This window comes from Antechinus flavipes, chromosome 4 (genome assembly GCF_016432865.1).
Source record: "Antechinus flavipes isolate AdamAnt ecotype Samford, QLD, Australia chromosome 4, AdamAnt_v2, whole genome shotgun sequence".
Lineage (NCBI taxonomy): Eukaryota > Metazoa > Chordata > Mammalia > Dasyuromorphia > Dasyuridae > Antechinus > Antechinus flavipes.
In genome coordinates, this window is record NC_067401.1 from 164,200,588 (window position 1) to 164,216,430 (window position 15,843).

Here is a 15,843-nt window from a genome sequence, read left to right on the forward strand (position 1 = left end):
CGCCTTGCTCCAGAATTCCGAAAGGTGGATAAAAGACCAGGTGGACACTGGAATGGGCGTCGTCAGCGAGATTTCCTATTGCAGCCACTGATTTTTGCCGTGGAGCTAGAGGGCCCGCCTTTAGTGCATTTACAAACCTTCCGTTTCCTCTTTTACTACCGGCCCCAGGTACAAGTTGTGGCTGGGCTTAAGGGCGGTACTTGGGGAGCGTGGGGCGTCCTCCAACTCGCTGCCGCATAGGTGGAAGGGAAGAGAGTGACAGCACGCTGAGGGGTGCGGCCTGCTGTGGGGAGCGAGGGCAAGGCTGTCGGGCCAGGAGCTCCTCGCTTCGTGATTGGCCGGGAGCGGCGGGGTGAGCCTCCACGTGACGGTTGTGGGCGCGTGCGCGGGGGCGGGGGCAGCGGCTCTGGAGCCGTGGCAGCCCCGGCAGTGGCCGCTCTGTGTCGGTGGTCAGTCGGTCGCACGGTCGCAGTGCCGCACACGGAAGGGCTGGAGCCGTTGCCGCTGCCGGGACATGATCCGAAACGGACACGATGCCGTGGATTCCTCCAAGAAGCTCAGTCCGGGGACCAAGCGCACCGTGCGGGTCTGGTGCGACGGCTGGTGAGAGCGTGGGGCAGAAAGGGAAGAGCGGAATGGCCCGAGTCCCCTCCCTGTCCGACCCCTAGACGGGCCGACTGCCCACCTGTGCCAGCTTCCTCTCCCCCAGCTCCCTTCTCTCTTCTTCTCCTCCCTCTGTTCGTGCTTTCCCCTCGCCACCGCCCCGGGGCCCTGCGCACCGCCCCGCCTCGTCCTGCGCCGCTGGCCGCCTGTCCCTCAGGAGACATGTCGCAGCTCTTGCCCGAGGCAGCGGGGCTTTAAACGCCGCGGAGCCCGGTAACTCCGGGACTGCCGGGCGACGTTATTGAGCCGGGTCCCATGGCAGCCCCCAACCCCACAGAGTCCCGGAGCCGGGGAAGCCCGGAAGATTAGTGCGGACAGCCGGCCGACTCCGCACTTCTCCGCGGGGAGGGGCTGACGGGCCTCCGAGAGCTGAGGCGCCCGGCATCCCGCGGCCCTCATCGAAGCGCTCCCCGGGCACCTTCGGTTCTTGCGTCAGATTTCCGTAGGATTGCCTTTCCTGGAAACGTGCGCCAGGGTTCAGTTCGCGGGGACTCAACGCACAGAGAAAAAGTCCAGGCTCACTGCATATATTATCCCATTCCTCCCTCAGCGCTGTAGCCAACCATTCGATAAGCGACTCTTTGGGAGCCCCGGGAGCCGAGGAAAGGTCAAAGAGTCAGCAGCGTCCATTCTGGAGAAGCTGCATGTTGGACTGGGAAAAGGAAACTGGGTTGTAAGCTAGAACCTAGGACTTTTAAAAGAGACAAGGCATTTACAAGATTAAATTTCCACTGAAAATCTCTAGATTAGCCATTCTTTTATTGGACAGCTAATCGTCCTAGGATTAGGTGGATTTTTGGACCAGTTCCTTACTTTAAAATCAGATAAAATGGTTCTTTTGATATTCTAATGGAGGGAGAAGGTCGTTTCTTGCTGTAGGTCTTTGAACTTGAAGTTCTGCCTGAGAAGGAAAGGAATGTTTGGGGTTAGTAAAGTGTAAATAGAAACATGATTGTGTGGGTCTGTGTTCTGAGGAATTTGACCTTTTATGGTTCTACACATCTATAGTGATATGGAGGGATAGAATATTTGACTGTTTCTGAATATTACAAAAAGATGCATAAAATTTTCCTTCCTCATAACTTAGGACTATTGCTCACATTCAGCATAAGGAGACTGACTTTCATCATCCTGTGAGGATAGATAAGGGAGATAATAGTAAAGTGAGTGGGAAAGTTGAGAATACTTGGCTTTTAGCCTCAAATCTGATAGTCTTTTATGAGTACACTGAGCACTCTGTTATCAGGTGACTGCAAGAAGAAAGCAGTGAGGTTAGTATTTATTGAGATTTAAAATATTTCAAGTTGTGGAGGAGCTTTTTCAGGGTTCCAAAAAGTTTCTCTCAGACATTAAGGGTTTAGTTTTGTTTTTCTCATAAGTGCTCTGCCAAGCTCTATTTGCTTTTGATAGAATATAAAACATTTGATTCAGATAGTATAATAGTTTAAATTATTGTGTCTGTTAATATGTTTAATACTGTGCAATTCCATGTGTTTGATGAAATGTTTCTGAAAATATATGTGAATCAAATTTTTGTCATTTTAACCAGTATATAGATAATATAAAATCATACTTATCCACCCCTCATCACTTTTACAAATCTGGATTTTCATAAGCAAAGTCAGCTTTGGGATAGTGCTAGATTTGGAATCAAGACCTGGATTTAATCATAGCTCTACCTGTTTTGTAATTTTGAAAAAATCAGTTATTAACCTCTCCTCAATTTTTTTTATCTGTAAAATGGAGATAATCCTTGTCCTAGCACCAACTTCAAATAAATTTAATGAGGTTCAAATGTGATTATATGAAATGTTTCATAAATTATAAAAAATTATATAAATTTCTATAAGATATTCATGTACTCAATTAAAGAGAAGTGAGTGTTCTTTAGAGAGAGATTTTGAAACAAGATACTACTGACATTAGGATAGCAAGAGATATAACACAGGTATTCTGCCTTTCATCCCAGTAAGTATTCTGGGGTTGTAGTTAGTGCATATTTGACCTTTGCTGGATTATCAGAACCAGATTCATATTCTAGTGCTATTCTGCCAGGGGTCCAAACTGGACTGTGTCGAAACAATTCAAATCATAGGTGTTCTGTCCTACAGGAAAATTGATATATTTTTCTTTCCATAGTTACTTTTCCAGTGTTTTAGTAAATCTGGGGTTTCTGGATGGCAGTAATAAAGGACTGAAAAAAAATCCTTTAATACAAACTTAGAGACTTTGGGCACAAAATCAAATCAGTACTTCATATTCCTTCCACTCTAAATCCAGAGTTCTTATTTAAGCAAAACCAATGGTTCCATTAACTCATATTGGGCCAGGGAAAGTAAGAAAGTGGCTGTTTCTCTGCCCCTGTTGTCAAGTGGACTCTGTAATGGACTCTATTTACTTTGCTTATGAAAGGCCCTCTGTCTGCTCAAAATCCCCAGGCTTGCAGTGGAACTGGGACTTTGTTCCTCTGGGTACACTCAATTTCAGCTTCCCTTCTAACCTGACCTTTCTACCCCTTTTTTCCCCACTCCCACTCTCATTTCTCCTATTTATTTTAATGGGTTCATTTTAATTGGCTTTTTTTGAGGATGAGTCTGCCTTCCCTGGAATTAGGTCTTGTTTCTGAACCTTGGGGAAGAAAAAATTGGGCCTAGTATACCCCAAATGCCAAGGTCAGATTTAAAGCCTCCTCAAGAAGTATTTCAAGAATTAATTTAGGTTTAAATTTTAGAAATAAGCATGCTATGTAGTTCCTCTTAAAAATCTTAACAATTAAGAAGGCCTCTGACCACTGGGGAATCAATCTGAAGTTCCTTATAGGCCTGACTTAGTCACATGGCCAAAAATCCATATTGGTGTTGTTGGCAATAAGAATCCTACCCTTTGATACACTTGAGTTTCTCTGACTACGCATGATTTTGTTGTGATTCCTAAACCTTCTGTATCCAGCTATTTTTCCCTAACTCAAATCTGTCCCTCCCTGTCAACCAAATACAAGATTTGATACCTCCATTTATTTCCACAGCTATGACATGGTACATTATGGGCATTCAAACCAGCTTCGTCAGGCACGGGCCATGGGAGATTACCTTGTCGTAGGGGTCCACAATGATGGTAAGAAGCTGGGTGCCCCAGATCTTTTCCTATCTCTCGCCTTCCCATCCCATTACTCAGGACTGCAATACTGGCTGTTTTCAGCCAGTCATGTGATATAAATTACAATCCTGGGCAGGCAGTGAAGGTATGGAAGGTATGACTAGGGTTGACTTTGGGTGGAAAGACTAAAGAAATGTGAGGGAGGAGTTGTTCTACCAGGAGGTTCTCTGTTTCCCCAAGATTTACCTGTGTCTAGGAATTTAACCTAAGATCTTACAGAGCTAAGATGTTTGGTTTTGCAGTACTTTAGCAGATTGGGTTGTTGAATTGGGGCTGGAAATGAGAGTCCTTGGTATGGATCCTTCAGTAGACCATAAGTGGTGTTTGTCATTGTTCTACTCTTTCTTCCTCTTTGCCTTGCACTAGAGGAGATTGCCAAGCACAAGGGCCCTCCTGTCTTCACTCAGGAGGAGAGATACAAGATGGTCCAGGCCATCAAGTGGGTGGATGAGATTGTGGCTGGTGCTCCTTACGTCACTGCCCTGGAGACTCTGGACAAATACAACTGTGATTTCTGTGTTCACGGCAGTAAGTGGCCCGGCTGCATACCCTATCCTGGAAGTCCTAAGGTGGTAACAAGAGGGAAGGGGGCAGGTCCTCGGCAGCTTTTTAAATTGCAGAAAAGTTGTCAGACAGACCCATTAAGTCTTAGACTCTGGAAGCATTTTCCTTGACCCTGAAGCTTTACAATATGAAGGTTTGGATTCTGAAACTCGGGCTCTTGGCCAAGGCTCTCCTGAAGTATCTTGGCAAAGCTAACTCTAATGTGTGTCTGTGTTTATGTCTGTGTGTCCCTTCCTAGATGATATCACCTTAACTGTGGATGGGCGGGACACCTATGAAGAAGTGAAGAAAGCTGGGAGATACAGGTGAGGCTCCTCTGTCCAGCTCTAAGGTGGAGGATGAGGATGTTGTAAAAAGAAATGCCTTTTGCAGAGTGAGTACTTAATATCTATTTGTTGAAATGACTCGAGAGAAATGATTGTCCTTGACGTTTCCATAGCCAATGCTTTACTATACATACAGTATTTTATATACAATTTCATAGTATGTTCTTTGATTCCTGATAGCTTTGGAGAGAGGCTAATAAGGGCATAGCTCTGCATTCCTTTTTCTCTTACTGGCTAGAATTTATCCCAGCTACTAAGTAGGCAGATGATCTGTGATTTTCTAGGTTTTCTAGGTGTGACCACCAGGTTGTGCTGCAGGCATCACAGGAACAAGAGCATTCCATAGATTTGTGGAATTTTTTAGTGGGAAAGGAATCATAGGATCACAGATTGAGAGATGGAAAGGACTTGATGGTTCATGTCATCTGATCTTCTCTTTGTATACATGTGAAAACCAAGGTTATACAGGCAATGAGTGAGTTTAAACCAGGATTCCAGGTCAGGGGCCATCTCTCCACACCCATAAATTTCCCACCAACAAAGAAAGAAAAGAGGGATATTTTCTCAGTTCTCTTCTGCGGTTGAGCTTGGGAAGGACTGTTTTTTGATGTCAAGAATTTAGCAAATGCCACATGATATACTTATACTTGCATGGTATTAGTAATAGTTGTTCACCTGTAAAATGGAGACAGTTCCTCATTGAATTGTTGTGAAGTTCAAGTGAAATAATTTCTTTGAAAACTTTAAAATACTGTAAAATCTAAGTTGTTATCATTGACCAAGAAAACACACAATGATAAAAAAAAAATTGCTGTAGTTTCAGTAGTATTTTAGAATGAATTTTTATTTTATTAACCTCATCAGAATGTGTATATGTTTCAAAAATAACGACTTGTGTATTGCACTGGAGCAAAATAAAGATCAAAACCAAAATACTTGTTGCCATATATGGGCACATAATTTCCAGAGATTAGAAACCATTCCACTATAACATGTCTTCTTGTCTATCTTCTTTGTCTCCTAAGTTTTCATTTTTTTTCTTAGCAACTGTGGTCATTTGAGATACAGAGCAGGAAGCAGACGTTTAGTGGTCACTCAACAAGATAAGATCTAAATCAGAACCCTGGCAAACTGTCAGTTCTATCTATCAGGCAGGATGTTGAAATTGTTGACTTTTTAGTCAACAATAGGACCTGGATGTTGCCTTGAATGGTTTTGAGTGGATGGAAAAAATTGAAAGCCTGAGCATTGGTGGCTGTAGATGGGGCCACTCTGTCCCTGGGGTTTTCTTGTCCTTCAAGTTTGGACAATTCTTACAGAATGTAGAGCCAGATGCCCTTTGTTATCCCATGGTAAATGGCATCAAAATACTCCCATCTTTCAGTGGAAATCAGAACCATCTACTGCAGAACAGAGAGGAGGGTGGATACTTAGATCTTCCCACAGCGACTCCCTCCTCCCCCCCACCCAGTTCACTAGAAGAACTGAGCTATTTAGACTCTGTTTCCACTCTCCCACAGAGAATGTAAACGTACCCAGGGAGTCTCTACTACTGATCTAGTTGGCCGGATGCTACTCATGACCAAGGCCCATCACAGCAGTCGGGTAAGTCCAGAGTGGCCTAGAGACCAGTGGTCTTCTGGGAGTTTGATAACTTTCCTGGCTTTTCCTACGCCTTGTCTCTGGGACCTGGGGTTTAAGATATAGCTGCTGCCTGAAAGCCAGGACTCTGGTTGGGAAGGGAGTGAATATTTCTTTCCATTAATCACTGTTGGGATGTTTATAGGCCATGAGAAATAAATCTCTCACTCTCCTTTCCTGAGACTGGTCAGCATGTAGGGAGCAGCAGGCTTCCTGCTTTTCAACAGGGACATCTCCAAATCAGTGAGGAAAGCCCCCACAATGGGCCATGGAAAGGAATGCTGTCTGGAATTCTGGTGCCATGCTGGCCCTGGGGGCCTGACTCCACTTTTCTGTGCAGGAATTGCCTTCAGAATACCGGGAGTATACTGACAGCTTTGGCAAGGTGAGTTTTTAGGAAGGGTTCTTTTATCTAGCATCTAAGTGCATAGAATAGCAAAAACCTAGCAACTCACATGTATAAGAGACTTCATGATAGCAACAAGTAGAGGGAGCTGATATTTTTTCCCTTAATAAAGGGAAGTTAGGGAAAGACCCAGTCCCTATCCCCTGTTATGTCTTTGTCCTTTTGTTTTCTGCTCTTCGGCAGATTTCTCCCCCACCCCAGGATTTATCCTAATTGGACTTCATTCTGCCATTTTGTTTTGGGTTTCCTTGCATTCCCTAGGTCCTCCTATCAAGACTCTTATATGAACATGATGGTATCAGACAGAATTTTCCCCAATGAGTTCTTAGATTCAACAAGTGCTGAGAGGGGCAGACAGGAACTAGGGACTTTTATCGAACATATGCTCCCTATTTGGGCCTGACCATGCCAGTCCCTGGGTGTTAGTAGACACTGCCATATGAGACCATCACTATTTGAAGTTTCTAACAGTGGTTTGGCCCCTCTCTCCCTCTGTAGCCCCTTCACCTAGTACCTGCTGGGGCAGGTATTTGCCCAGAAGGCTTCTCCCAGGTGACAAGACAGTGGCCTCTGGGTCCTATTGAATGTGTCGGGATTTGCTGTCTGCTTCTTCTCTGTCCATCTGGGGCCCTTTGGTGGAGGCCAAGATGCTGGTGTTTCACTCAGTGGCCATGTTGAAAACACTTCTGACTTTTGTCATCTGCTCGTCCTTTCTTACCAAATTAAAGCTTCCCTGAGCTAAAGCTAGGTTTCATTCCTTGTATATAGTCCCCTCCCATCAGGTGTCTCTGTTCCCCCGTCCCTTCTTCTTCCCAAACACCCCAGTGAGCCTGCCGGAAACGGGGGCAAAGAAATCGTTTTCATCATTTTTTGGTTTCTCTAAGATTTCCCCCTATCCCAAGTCATTGCCTCCCCCTCCTTCCCCTTCCCTCCAGCCCTCAGTATCAGTACCAGCCAGCATCTTCAGGCTAAAAGGAGAGCTGTCAATTTGGCAGCCTCTTCTCCACCCTTGCCCAGATTACAGAGCCTTCTCTGCATTGGTGTGCAGACCTTTCCTGCCAAAAGAAGCAAGGACTTGCTGGTAGAGGAGGGGGAGGGCTTCCTTAGGAAGCCAGAAGCTCAGAAGGGCTGGGAAGAGGGGACAGGCTGTGTCTTCAGCCCCTGGGGATGTGGGCTAGCAGGGTGAGCTTGCAGGGCCTGTGAAAACTTGTAACCAGTCCCCCTGCTTGTTCCCCAGTGCCCAAGGAGCCACAGCCCCTGGACTGGAGTGTCACAGTTTTTACAGACATCTCAAAAGATCATCCAGTTTGCTTCTGGAAAGGAGCCAGAACCAGGAGACACCATCATTTACGTGGCTGGGGCCTTTGACCTGTTCCGTATCTTTCTTTCTGGCACCGCTCCTGCACTTTGCTCCCTAGGGAAGAAGGGTGGATGTCTGTCCTAGAAACAGTTTCCCTACCAGGCCTCCTTGGAAAGATCAAGGGAAATCTTAGGGCCCGAGGACTAGATTGTCACGGTCACTGATGTTCTTTCAGGCTGTGGAAAAGGGGATGGGATGGGGAGTCTGAATGAGAGTCATCTAGAACCACCCCTTGTTCACTTGGACTGTGGAAAAGGGAACAAAGGAGCCCCCTTTTCCCCAACTTTATGGGATTACTTATCACTCTTGTTTTCCACCAAGGAGGCCTGGGGCGGTTCCCTATGGAGACAAATACCCTGTTCTTTCCCTGTTGTTCTCTTAACCTGGGCACAGATATTGGGCATGTGGCTTTTCTGGAGAAGGTTTATCAGCTTGCAGAGCGACCATACATCATTGCAGGCTTACATTTTGACCAGGTATGAACTATGTCATGATTTAAAAAAAAAAAAAAAGATAAGTGAGACCCTGCACTTCTCTTTAGCTGCATCTCCATGTGTGCTGCTCTCTTTCAGGAGAACATTATTTCCAAAAATGACCTCTTTTTAGCCAAACAGCAAGAGTTGGGAGGGGGAAAGGAACCTTCTCTGAGGAAGTGACTGTGAAGAGCTAGTTGGCTAGCTGGACGCTGGATCTGACTAACCCCTATGTTTGATTCCAGGAGGTGAATCACTACAAGGGAAAGAACTACCCCATCATGAATGTGCATGAGAGAACACTAAGTGTGCTGGCCTGCAGGGTGAGCTGGGACTAAGTTGGACTTCAAAAGGCTAGAGTTAGAGCAAAGGGCTCTCCCTTGCCCTTTAAGTCATCTACAAACTCAGGCCTATTGGGAGGTGTTTGTTCCAGGAGGGGAAAGAAAGACTTCATCTCTGAGGGTCACAACCACTCCCTGGAACAAATCCCCTGCTCTTGAAGGTCAGTTCTGGCACTCACTCATCAGCATTCCTGGCTTTTACAGAGGCTGCTTTAGGGGCTGTGATGGGAAATATTCAAAGGAAGTAAACATCTTCCACCTTCGGGAAGTCTTGGGTCCATTGGTTGCCCCCAAACCCTTTCAGCATCTTATTCTAATTAATGCCTCCTATGAACCGTTTCTTTTCTTTCTGTCCTAGCCCCTAAACAAAGCTCTTTTTCTCTGGAAGGTTTAAGAGGAAGCTTAAAATGGCTATCTCAACCATAATCCTTATCAGGTTTATTAATGGCTCTTTGTAGACTATTGGGGAACTTTGGACTTGGATTCAGAAGATCAGGCTTCAAATCAGCTTTGTCACTTGCTAGTTGGGAAAGCTTCTAAAAGTCATTTAATTCCTGTGGACCTCATTAGTGTGATGGGGAAGAAGAGGAGGTACTCAGTAACCTCAGATTCCATTTACTAATAGCTTTGAAAAGAGGATCTAGTTATGGAATAGTCTGAATATCCATACTCCTTTCCTGCTTTGAATGGTTCATGTAGGACTTTCTGGTCTTTAGAACCAAATTTGTGGGATTCCCCCCAGGGCTGCTTAACCTGGGGCTAGGCTTGGTAGAGAAAAGCTAGGTCATCAGTCCTCTCTTGTCTCCCCAGTATGTGGCTGAGGTAGTGATTGGAGCCCCATATGCCGTCACAGCTAACCTCCTTGATCACTTTAAGGTGAGTCATCCTGGTGACTCCAGAGCCCTGGGGACAGAGTTGGGGGTGGCCAGAGCATTCATATGGCATTGAAGGAGAAAAGGGTCCATGGGTTACAAAGTGCGTCCTCCTGATCTCCTTGTGCCCGAGCGGGCTGGGATATGCCCTGTGGAGGCCCTATACCCTAAGGACCTTGGAGCAGCTCTGTTGACCGCCACAGCTCCTCTTCTTAGGTAGACCTGGTGTGCCACGGGAAGACCGAGGTCATGCCTGATAAGGACGGTTCGGACCCATATCAGGTGAGTGCCTTTGTCTTTCTCCGCGCCAACTCCCAGACAGTTTCCTTGTCTTTGAATTATTTTCCCTCTGCACAGCTTCCCTTATTGAGGGAGGGAAAGAAGAGTAAGGGATTTCCTTCTCTTCCTCCTTCCTACCCCATCTCCTCCTTTTGAGGGGGAAGGAGTGGGGCCTTCGGAAGCCTGTGACCCCCATGGTGACCTCCTTCTACACACAGGAACCCAAGAGAAGGGGCATCTTTCGTCAGATCGATAGCGGCAACGACCTCACCACAGACCTCATTGTACAGAGAATTATTAAGAACAGGTGAGCTTCCTCCATTGTGGTCCCAAGAGGTGATTCATAGCAGTTTCTCCATTTGGTTACTTTAGGCCTCAGGGGTAGAATGAACATTTACCAATCTGTCCCAGGGAATCTAAGCATGGGACTGGATGGGCTTTGGAACCTCAGACCTCGATACCACTGGGGTGCTTTTTTTTTCCCCTAGCAGATTAGAGTATGAAGCAAGAAATCAAAAGAAAGAAGCTCGGGAGCTAGCTGTCCTGGAAGCCATAAAAAAACGAGAGGCAATGCCCGAAGGGGCAGCGGTGCAGGTGGAGAGCCCCTGTGAGGCCTAGTCCCAAGTGGCTCAAGCAGCACGCCTGCCCCTCCTTCCCTGGCCCCACCCTGTCTTCCTCCCAAGTGGGGGCACTGCCTTTGGCTCTGCTCACCTTCTCTTGCCTTTCTGATTTTAGAATTTGTCACACCTACCGTTTTAATGAAGCTGAGGCCCCTTTTTAATCTAGCCTGACTTGGGAGTAACTCAAAGCCTCGCCCGACTAGGCCAGCAGGGTGCTGCCAGAGGCTAGTGGAAGCAAACTCTCGGTGCTGGGTCTCCCGGGGTGTTTTTGGAGGGTTTGTATTCTCCAGTAACACTTCCTGCCTAGGCTCTACTGCTCTGACTTTATAGGAAAACAGAAGGACCTGCCAGCACTCTGAGCATTTGGAATCCGAGCCACGAGCAGGCTCTGGCTGCTCTTAATCCCAGCTTTCCTTCCCTTGGCACTGCCCACCTCCCAGGAAGGGAGAGGAATGAATCACAGTTGCCTGGGGCCTCGCCTAACATTAAGCACAATCCTAATGGGCTTAGGAAACTTGTCTTCCACTGTCCCCCAAGAAGCGAGGCTTCCTCTGCATGGCCCCATCCAGCCTCACTTCTTGGCTGGGGAAGGGGGGGGAGGGGAAGGGGTGTCAGCCATAGCCAAAAGGGAATGATCCAAATGGTGACCTTCCTTCTCCTTAAGAAGGGGATCCCATCTCCCTAAACTTCCTTGCCGCCTCATCCCTTCATTCTTCTTATGGTGAGAGTTATACTCCAAAGCATCCTGCGTGCAGCCTGAGCTCTAGGACCTTTGGTTTTCACCTGCAACTTTGCTGCCTGGGGTCCCATAGTCCTCCCCTCATCCTGCTGCTCCCTGTACAGACTTTGTATTCTGATTTTTGTATCAAACTGGCTGTTGTAAATTTGTCAGTGGAACTTAATAAAATATGCTGGGGATACGTGCACTCCCTCTCAGATAATAGTCTCTCTTTCAACCCTTGAGGAGAAAGAAGGAAAGAATATGGTACTGGAGGTGACAGATGTGCCTTACTCTTGTTTATCTGCTTTTATTTGCTGGCTCATAGAAGAGAGTCTTTCCCAATGCTGGGATGCCATGTGTGTACCCTTGATGACAGCTCCCTAGTTAACCACTCTCAAATGCCAGTCCCCTCAGGGCTCCGTGTCACTTCCCCAGTAGCATTAATAAACGGGGATGAGGAGAGCAAGCGAGGGTGTGCTTTTCAGACCAAATCTGATTAAGCTTAAGGCACCAAACTTCCCTTGCCTCTTCAGGGATACCAAGGAATCAGAAAACCATCTCTCTGGCTGTCTTGTCTAATCTTCAACTGAAGATTAAAACTTTGTTCCCCACTTATGAGCAATCCTGAGTTTGGGGGGGGGGGGGTTTAGGTTCTGTTCATCATCCTTGTGCGCAGCTCTGGGGCATGTAAACCTGGATCACACTGGATTTTAGTTTTCTTAGCAAGGAAGTAGGCCTGTACCTGTTGGGTCCTTTTTGCCCACTGTGGCCAACCCTCAAATTTTTGTGCTTTCCTCTGAAGCTTCAACAACCCCATTCTTTTCAGTAGTCATCCCAGCAGTAGTATGGCTTAGAACCTATTTTCTTCCCTAAAACTGAGTGTTGGCCCCTACATCTATGTCCTACTTAGCTGTTCCTCTTTCATTGGGATGATTCAGATCCTTGGGGGTTAGATTGTTAAATCTCTGTGGGATTCCATATTCCTACAGAGGAGGTCCTTCCTCTTCCCAGGGTCTTCAGGTGTCTGTAGGCCAACAAGCTCCTTACGGGGAGAATGGAGAATATGAAATATTCCTGCATCTCTATGGTCTGGTGCACCAGATTGTCATGGTGTGGAAGGAACTGTGAGAGGACGAGGGGATGGGACAGAAGGTGCCCACTCTAGCAGAGAGCTTCAGTGGCTACTGCCAAAGAAACTGGCTTGAGTGGATTCTAAAAGTTACCTTCTTCACCTGTCTGTGATACCACCTAGGATGTTCTAAACTCTAGGGCTAAGTAGTTTCCAGAAGAGGATTTGACACTGTTTAAGTAATTGTGTGCCTGCTGGTGCTCTTGGCTAAGTTTGCACTATCAAGTCCCCTAGGAGCAGAGTTCTTAAGACAGTGTCTCTAGGGACTGTGATGTAGCAGTATGGATAAGAAGAGGTATTGAACTACATCTCAGTTGGAAAGTCAGAAGGGATCAGTCAGGAACAGGCTCTTTGTCCTCCCAATCAGTGATATACCAGGACCCCAGTATTTAGCTACTTCCAATCAGCAGCCAGAAGGCTGAACTCCAGGAATTGCAAAGCGAGGGCTACATTCAACCCTTACTGTTTGCTTATCCTTTCCATGAGGTCTGGGGTCCAAGGCAAGGGAGCTGGAGTTAGGGCTGACAGGGTGAAATGGCCAAGATTTAGAAGTAATACCTTTAGTCAATTGCATCAATATAATAATCCAGGGGTTGTTAATCTGGGATACATGGGACATCAATGGATAGATTAAAGGAAATCTGTGGATTTAGTGGAGAGAAATTAACTTTTATTTCATTATGTATTGGTTTTCTTTATATCTAACATGTTTAAAAGCATTCTGAAACAGTTTACAGATTTCACCAGAAAGCATAAGCTATTGTCATTGGCATGGTAGGGAGAGGATACACTGGATAAAAGAAAGTGAAGAGGTACCTCTGTGTATACGTGTATGTACATAATACATTTGTTTTATCAAATTATATCCATTCTATGACAGGTAAGGGGCTGGGGTTACACCTCCCTAGAAAAGCTTAGAATTGGAAGTCCTCTCTCTGTCAGTCTCTCTCTCTCTCTCTCTCTCTCTCTCTCTCTCTCTTTCTCTCTCTCTCTCTCTCTGTCTCCCCTCCTCCCCCCAATAGAGCCAAGACCAATTCATTAGGCAAACCAGGGACATCCTATGACCTCGTACCCCGAGGCAGAAAAGCAATAAAACTAAGATGAGTGTGGAAGACTCTTAATTTCTGTTCATAAATCAAACAAAATGAGTTAACAACACTTGCCATAGGCAGAATGTTCTCAGCACTCCCCCATATACCAAATTAATATATTAGCTTCCAAAGTGCCTTCAGGCTTTCATCCCATCAATTACCTCTTGATATGATGAAATCCCAGTTCCAAGCTCTAGTCAGAAACTATTAGTGGGTCCAAAGACTGTTGTGTTCTTAAAATGCCATATAGTTCATATAATGCACCAAGGTTCTTCCTGCACCAGAATTCCCCCATTGTTTCATCTTTTTGCCAGTCTGTGCTGATCAACTTCCCACTCCTCCCCACCTTCCTCCCCTCAAAAAATCCTTAGCCTAGATTCTCATTGGAGTCCTGTTTAGCACTGACTCCCATCTTTCCCTTTCTCTTTGTGAATTATTGTGAGACCCAGAGGGAATTGAAGACACAGTTGGCCAGAATCCATAGAGAGATGGAACATGATCTGGACTTACTGGACGAATTGGAAGACTATATGAAGCCCCCCAGTTTACCTGGAGAAAGGATCTTAGTTCCAAAATGCAGTTCAATGGATTCAAGGGAATCAAAACTATTTCAGTCACCTGAAATAATTGAATTAGGATAGGAGTTGAAGACTATCCTTCAGCCTATAGCAAAACCAGATTCCTTAACACTTTCATCCTAGTCTTTTCAACCAAAAATACTCGTCACTCAAGAACTGTGACAAAATCTGCTTTTGAACATAAAACTTCTAGAGCTGGGTATGAGGCATGGAAACTGAATTCCCACCACCTAAAGTGTATCAGCTTTAAATGCATTGATTTATTCAACCAACATAGTGTGTATCAACTTGTAGGTAAGACATTAGTAGGCCCTGGGAGAGGGATGAGTGATAAAAGTCCTTTCCTAAAGAATAAAGACTTATTAGGATGTAAGAAATCAGCTATGTTTTCATTTATTTTGGTCTGGACCTATCAATAACAGTAGAAAGTATTCCCAAAGAGAAAAGCCTCCATCAATGCAGGTGAGAGATAATATGTAAAAAACACTTTGTAAACTTTGATGCCCTATAAATACTGGTTATTATTATTTGTCTGGGGGAATAAATTTGTCCAGGGTCAAATAGCCCATATATGAGAGAAGCTAGACTTGAATTTTAGTCTGTCTGATTGCAGAGCCTTGTTGACTTTAATGAACAATTTATATCCGTGCTATGACACAAGACAAGATTATAATAGGTGTTAAGTCCCAATAAAGTATTGGGAAGTATTTGAGGAGAGTGAGACAATTTCTAGGTGTTAAGAGAAGGCCCTAAATCAGTCCTAGTTTATGGGAAATATCTGAAAGAATTAGGAAAATCTGAAAATATCTACAGAAAGTAGATGTCATAGGCATTGTTTGGACTCATTTTCCCTTAGTTCAGGTCCACCAATCTGTCTCCTACAACTGGGATTTGGAGGAATCCCAGGAGGTTAAGAGATGGAAAAAAATCCAGGCCAATGAAAATGCATGGAATTATACAATGGCCTCTTATTTGAAGAATTGTAAAAAGGCCAGTATCACTAGACTACAGAATTGATGGTGGTTAGAGGAGGGGGATGTGAAAAAATAAATAAATAAAAAGAGGAGGGGGATGTGGGTGTAAGAAGCCTAGAAAGGTAGAAAGAGTTGTGGTTATACAAATCTTTAAAAGCCAGAGGATTTTCTAACTAATCTTGGAGATGGTAGGGAGTTCCAGAAATGCATTAAATGGGTAAGGAAGGTCAAGTGAATGAGATGTGGTTGGTCCTTTGCTTTAGGAATATCACTTTGCAAGCTAAGCAGAAAATGAAACGAACTGGAATGGAAAGAAACAAGATAGGAAGAAGGCTAGTGGAGTAGTCTAGACTTGACTTGCACCAGCTTGTATGGATATAAGGGTATCAGAGGAGAGAAAAAGAATGTATTAAAAATTTTATAAAAGTAGAAACCACGGGCTTTAGCAACAGATTGGATGGGGGATGAAGGGGTAAGAAAGAATAAGGAGTAGAGAATGATACCCTGGGTAATTGGGGGGATAGCAGTATCCCAACAGTAACAGGGAAAATTAGGAAGAAAGGAAAATTTGAGGGAAAGCTGAGTTCAAGTTTTGGATGTGTTAAGTTTAAGATATTTACCAGAAGAATGGCAATTGATTTTGATAAGA

General features: G+C 45.1%; 1 protein-coding gene across 5 annotated transcripts; it reads left to right on the forward strand.

The window, feature by feature from the left end:
• The first annotated feature begins 382 nt into the window (after nucleotides 1-382).
• PCYT2 (phosphate cytidylyltransferase 2, ethanolamine) lies at nucleotides 383-14,597 on the forward strand. 5 transcript variants are annotated; one of them, XM_051995348.1, is made up of 14 exons: nucleotides 383-603; nucleotides 3,689-3,777; nucleotides 4,186-4,347; nucleotides 4,622-4,688; nucleotides 6,230-6,314; nucleotides 6,691-6,735; nucleotides 7,255-7,308; nucleotides 7,994-8,132; nucleotides 8,510-8,592; nucleotides 8,835-8,912; nucleotides 9,741-9,806; nucleotides 10,019-10,084; nucleotides 10,300-10,388; nucleotides 14,092-14,597. In XM_051995348.1, exons 1-14 carry the CDS (start codon nucleotides 515-517, stop codon nucleotides 14,099-14,101), a joined length of 1,122 nt encoding a protein of 373 aa, XP_051851308.1. In that variant the 5' UTR covers nucleotides 383-514; the 3' UTR covers nucleotides 14,102-14,597. The 5 variants fall into 5 exon arrangements, with proteins under 5 accessions (XP_051851308.1, XP_051851304.1, XP_051851306.1 ...); XM_051995344.1 differs by lacking the exon at nucleotides 14,092-14,597 and adding an exon at nucleotides 10,570-11,627 and having other exon boundaries at nucleotides 389-603; XM_051995345.1 differs by lacking the exon at nucleotides 14,092-14,597 and adding an exon at nucleotides 10,573-11,627 and having other exon boundaries at nucleotides 391-603.
• Nucleotides 14,598-15,843: the final 1,246 nt, after the last annotated feature.

Bases quoted from the DNA above. Each gene is read 5' to 3' on its own strand.
- PCYT2 (XM_051995344.1), top strand. From the start codon at position 515: ATGATCCGAAACGGACACGATGCCGTGGATTCCTCCAAGAAGCTCAGT. The intron at 6,315-6,690 runs GTAAGTCCAGAG...TTTTCTGTGCAG, and splicing joins AGGCCCATCACAGCAGTCGG to GAATTGCCTTCAGAATACCG. The intron at 8,593-8,834 runs GTATGAACTATG...GTTTGATTCCAG, and splicing joins CAGGCTTACATTTTGACCAG to GAGGTGAATCACTACAAGGG.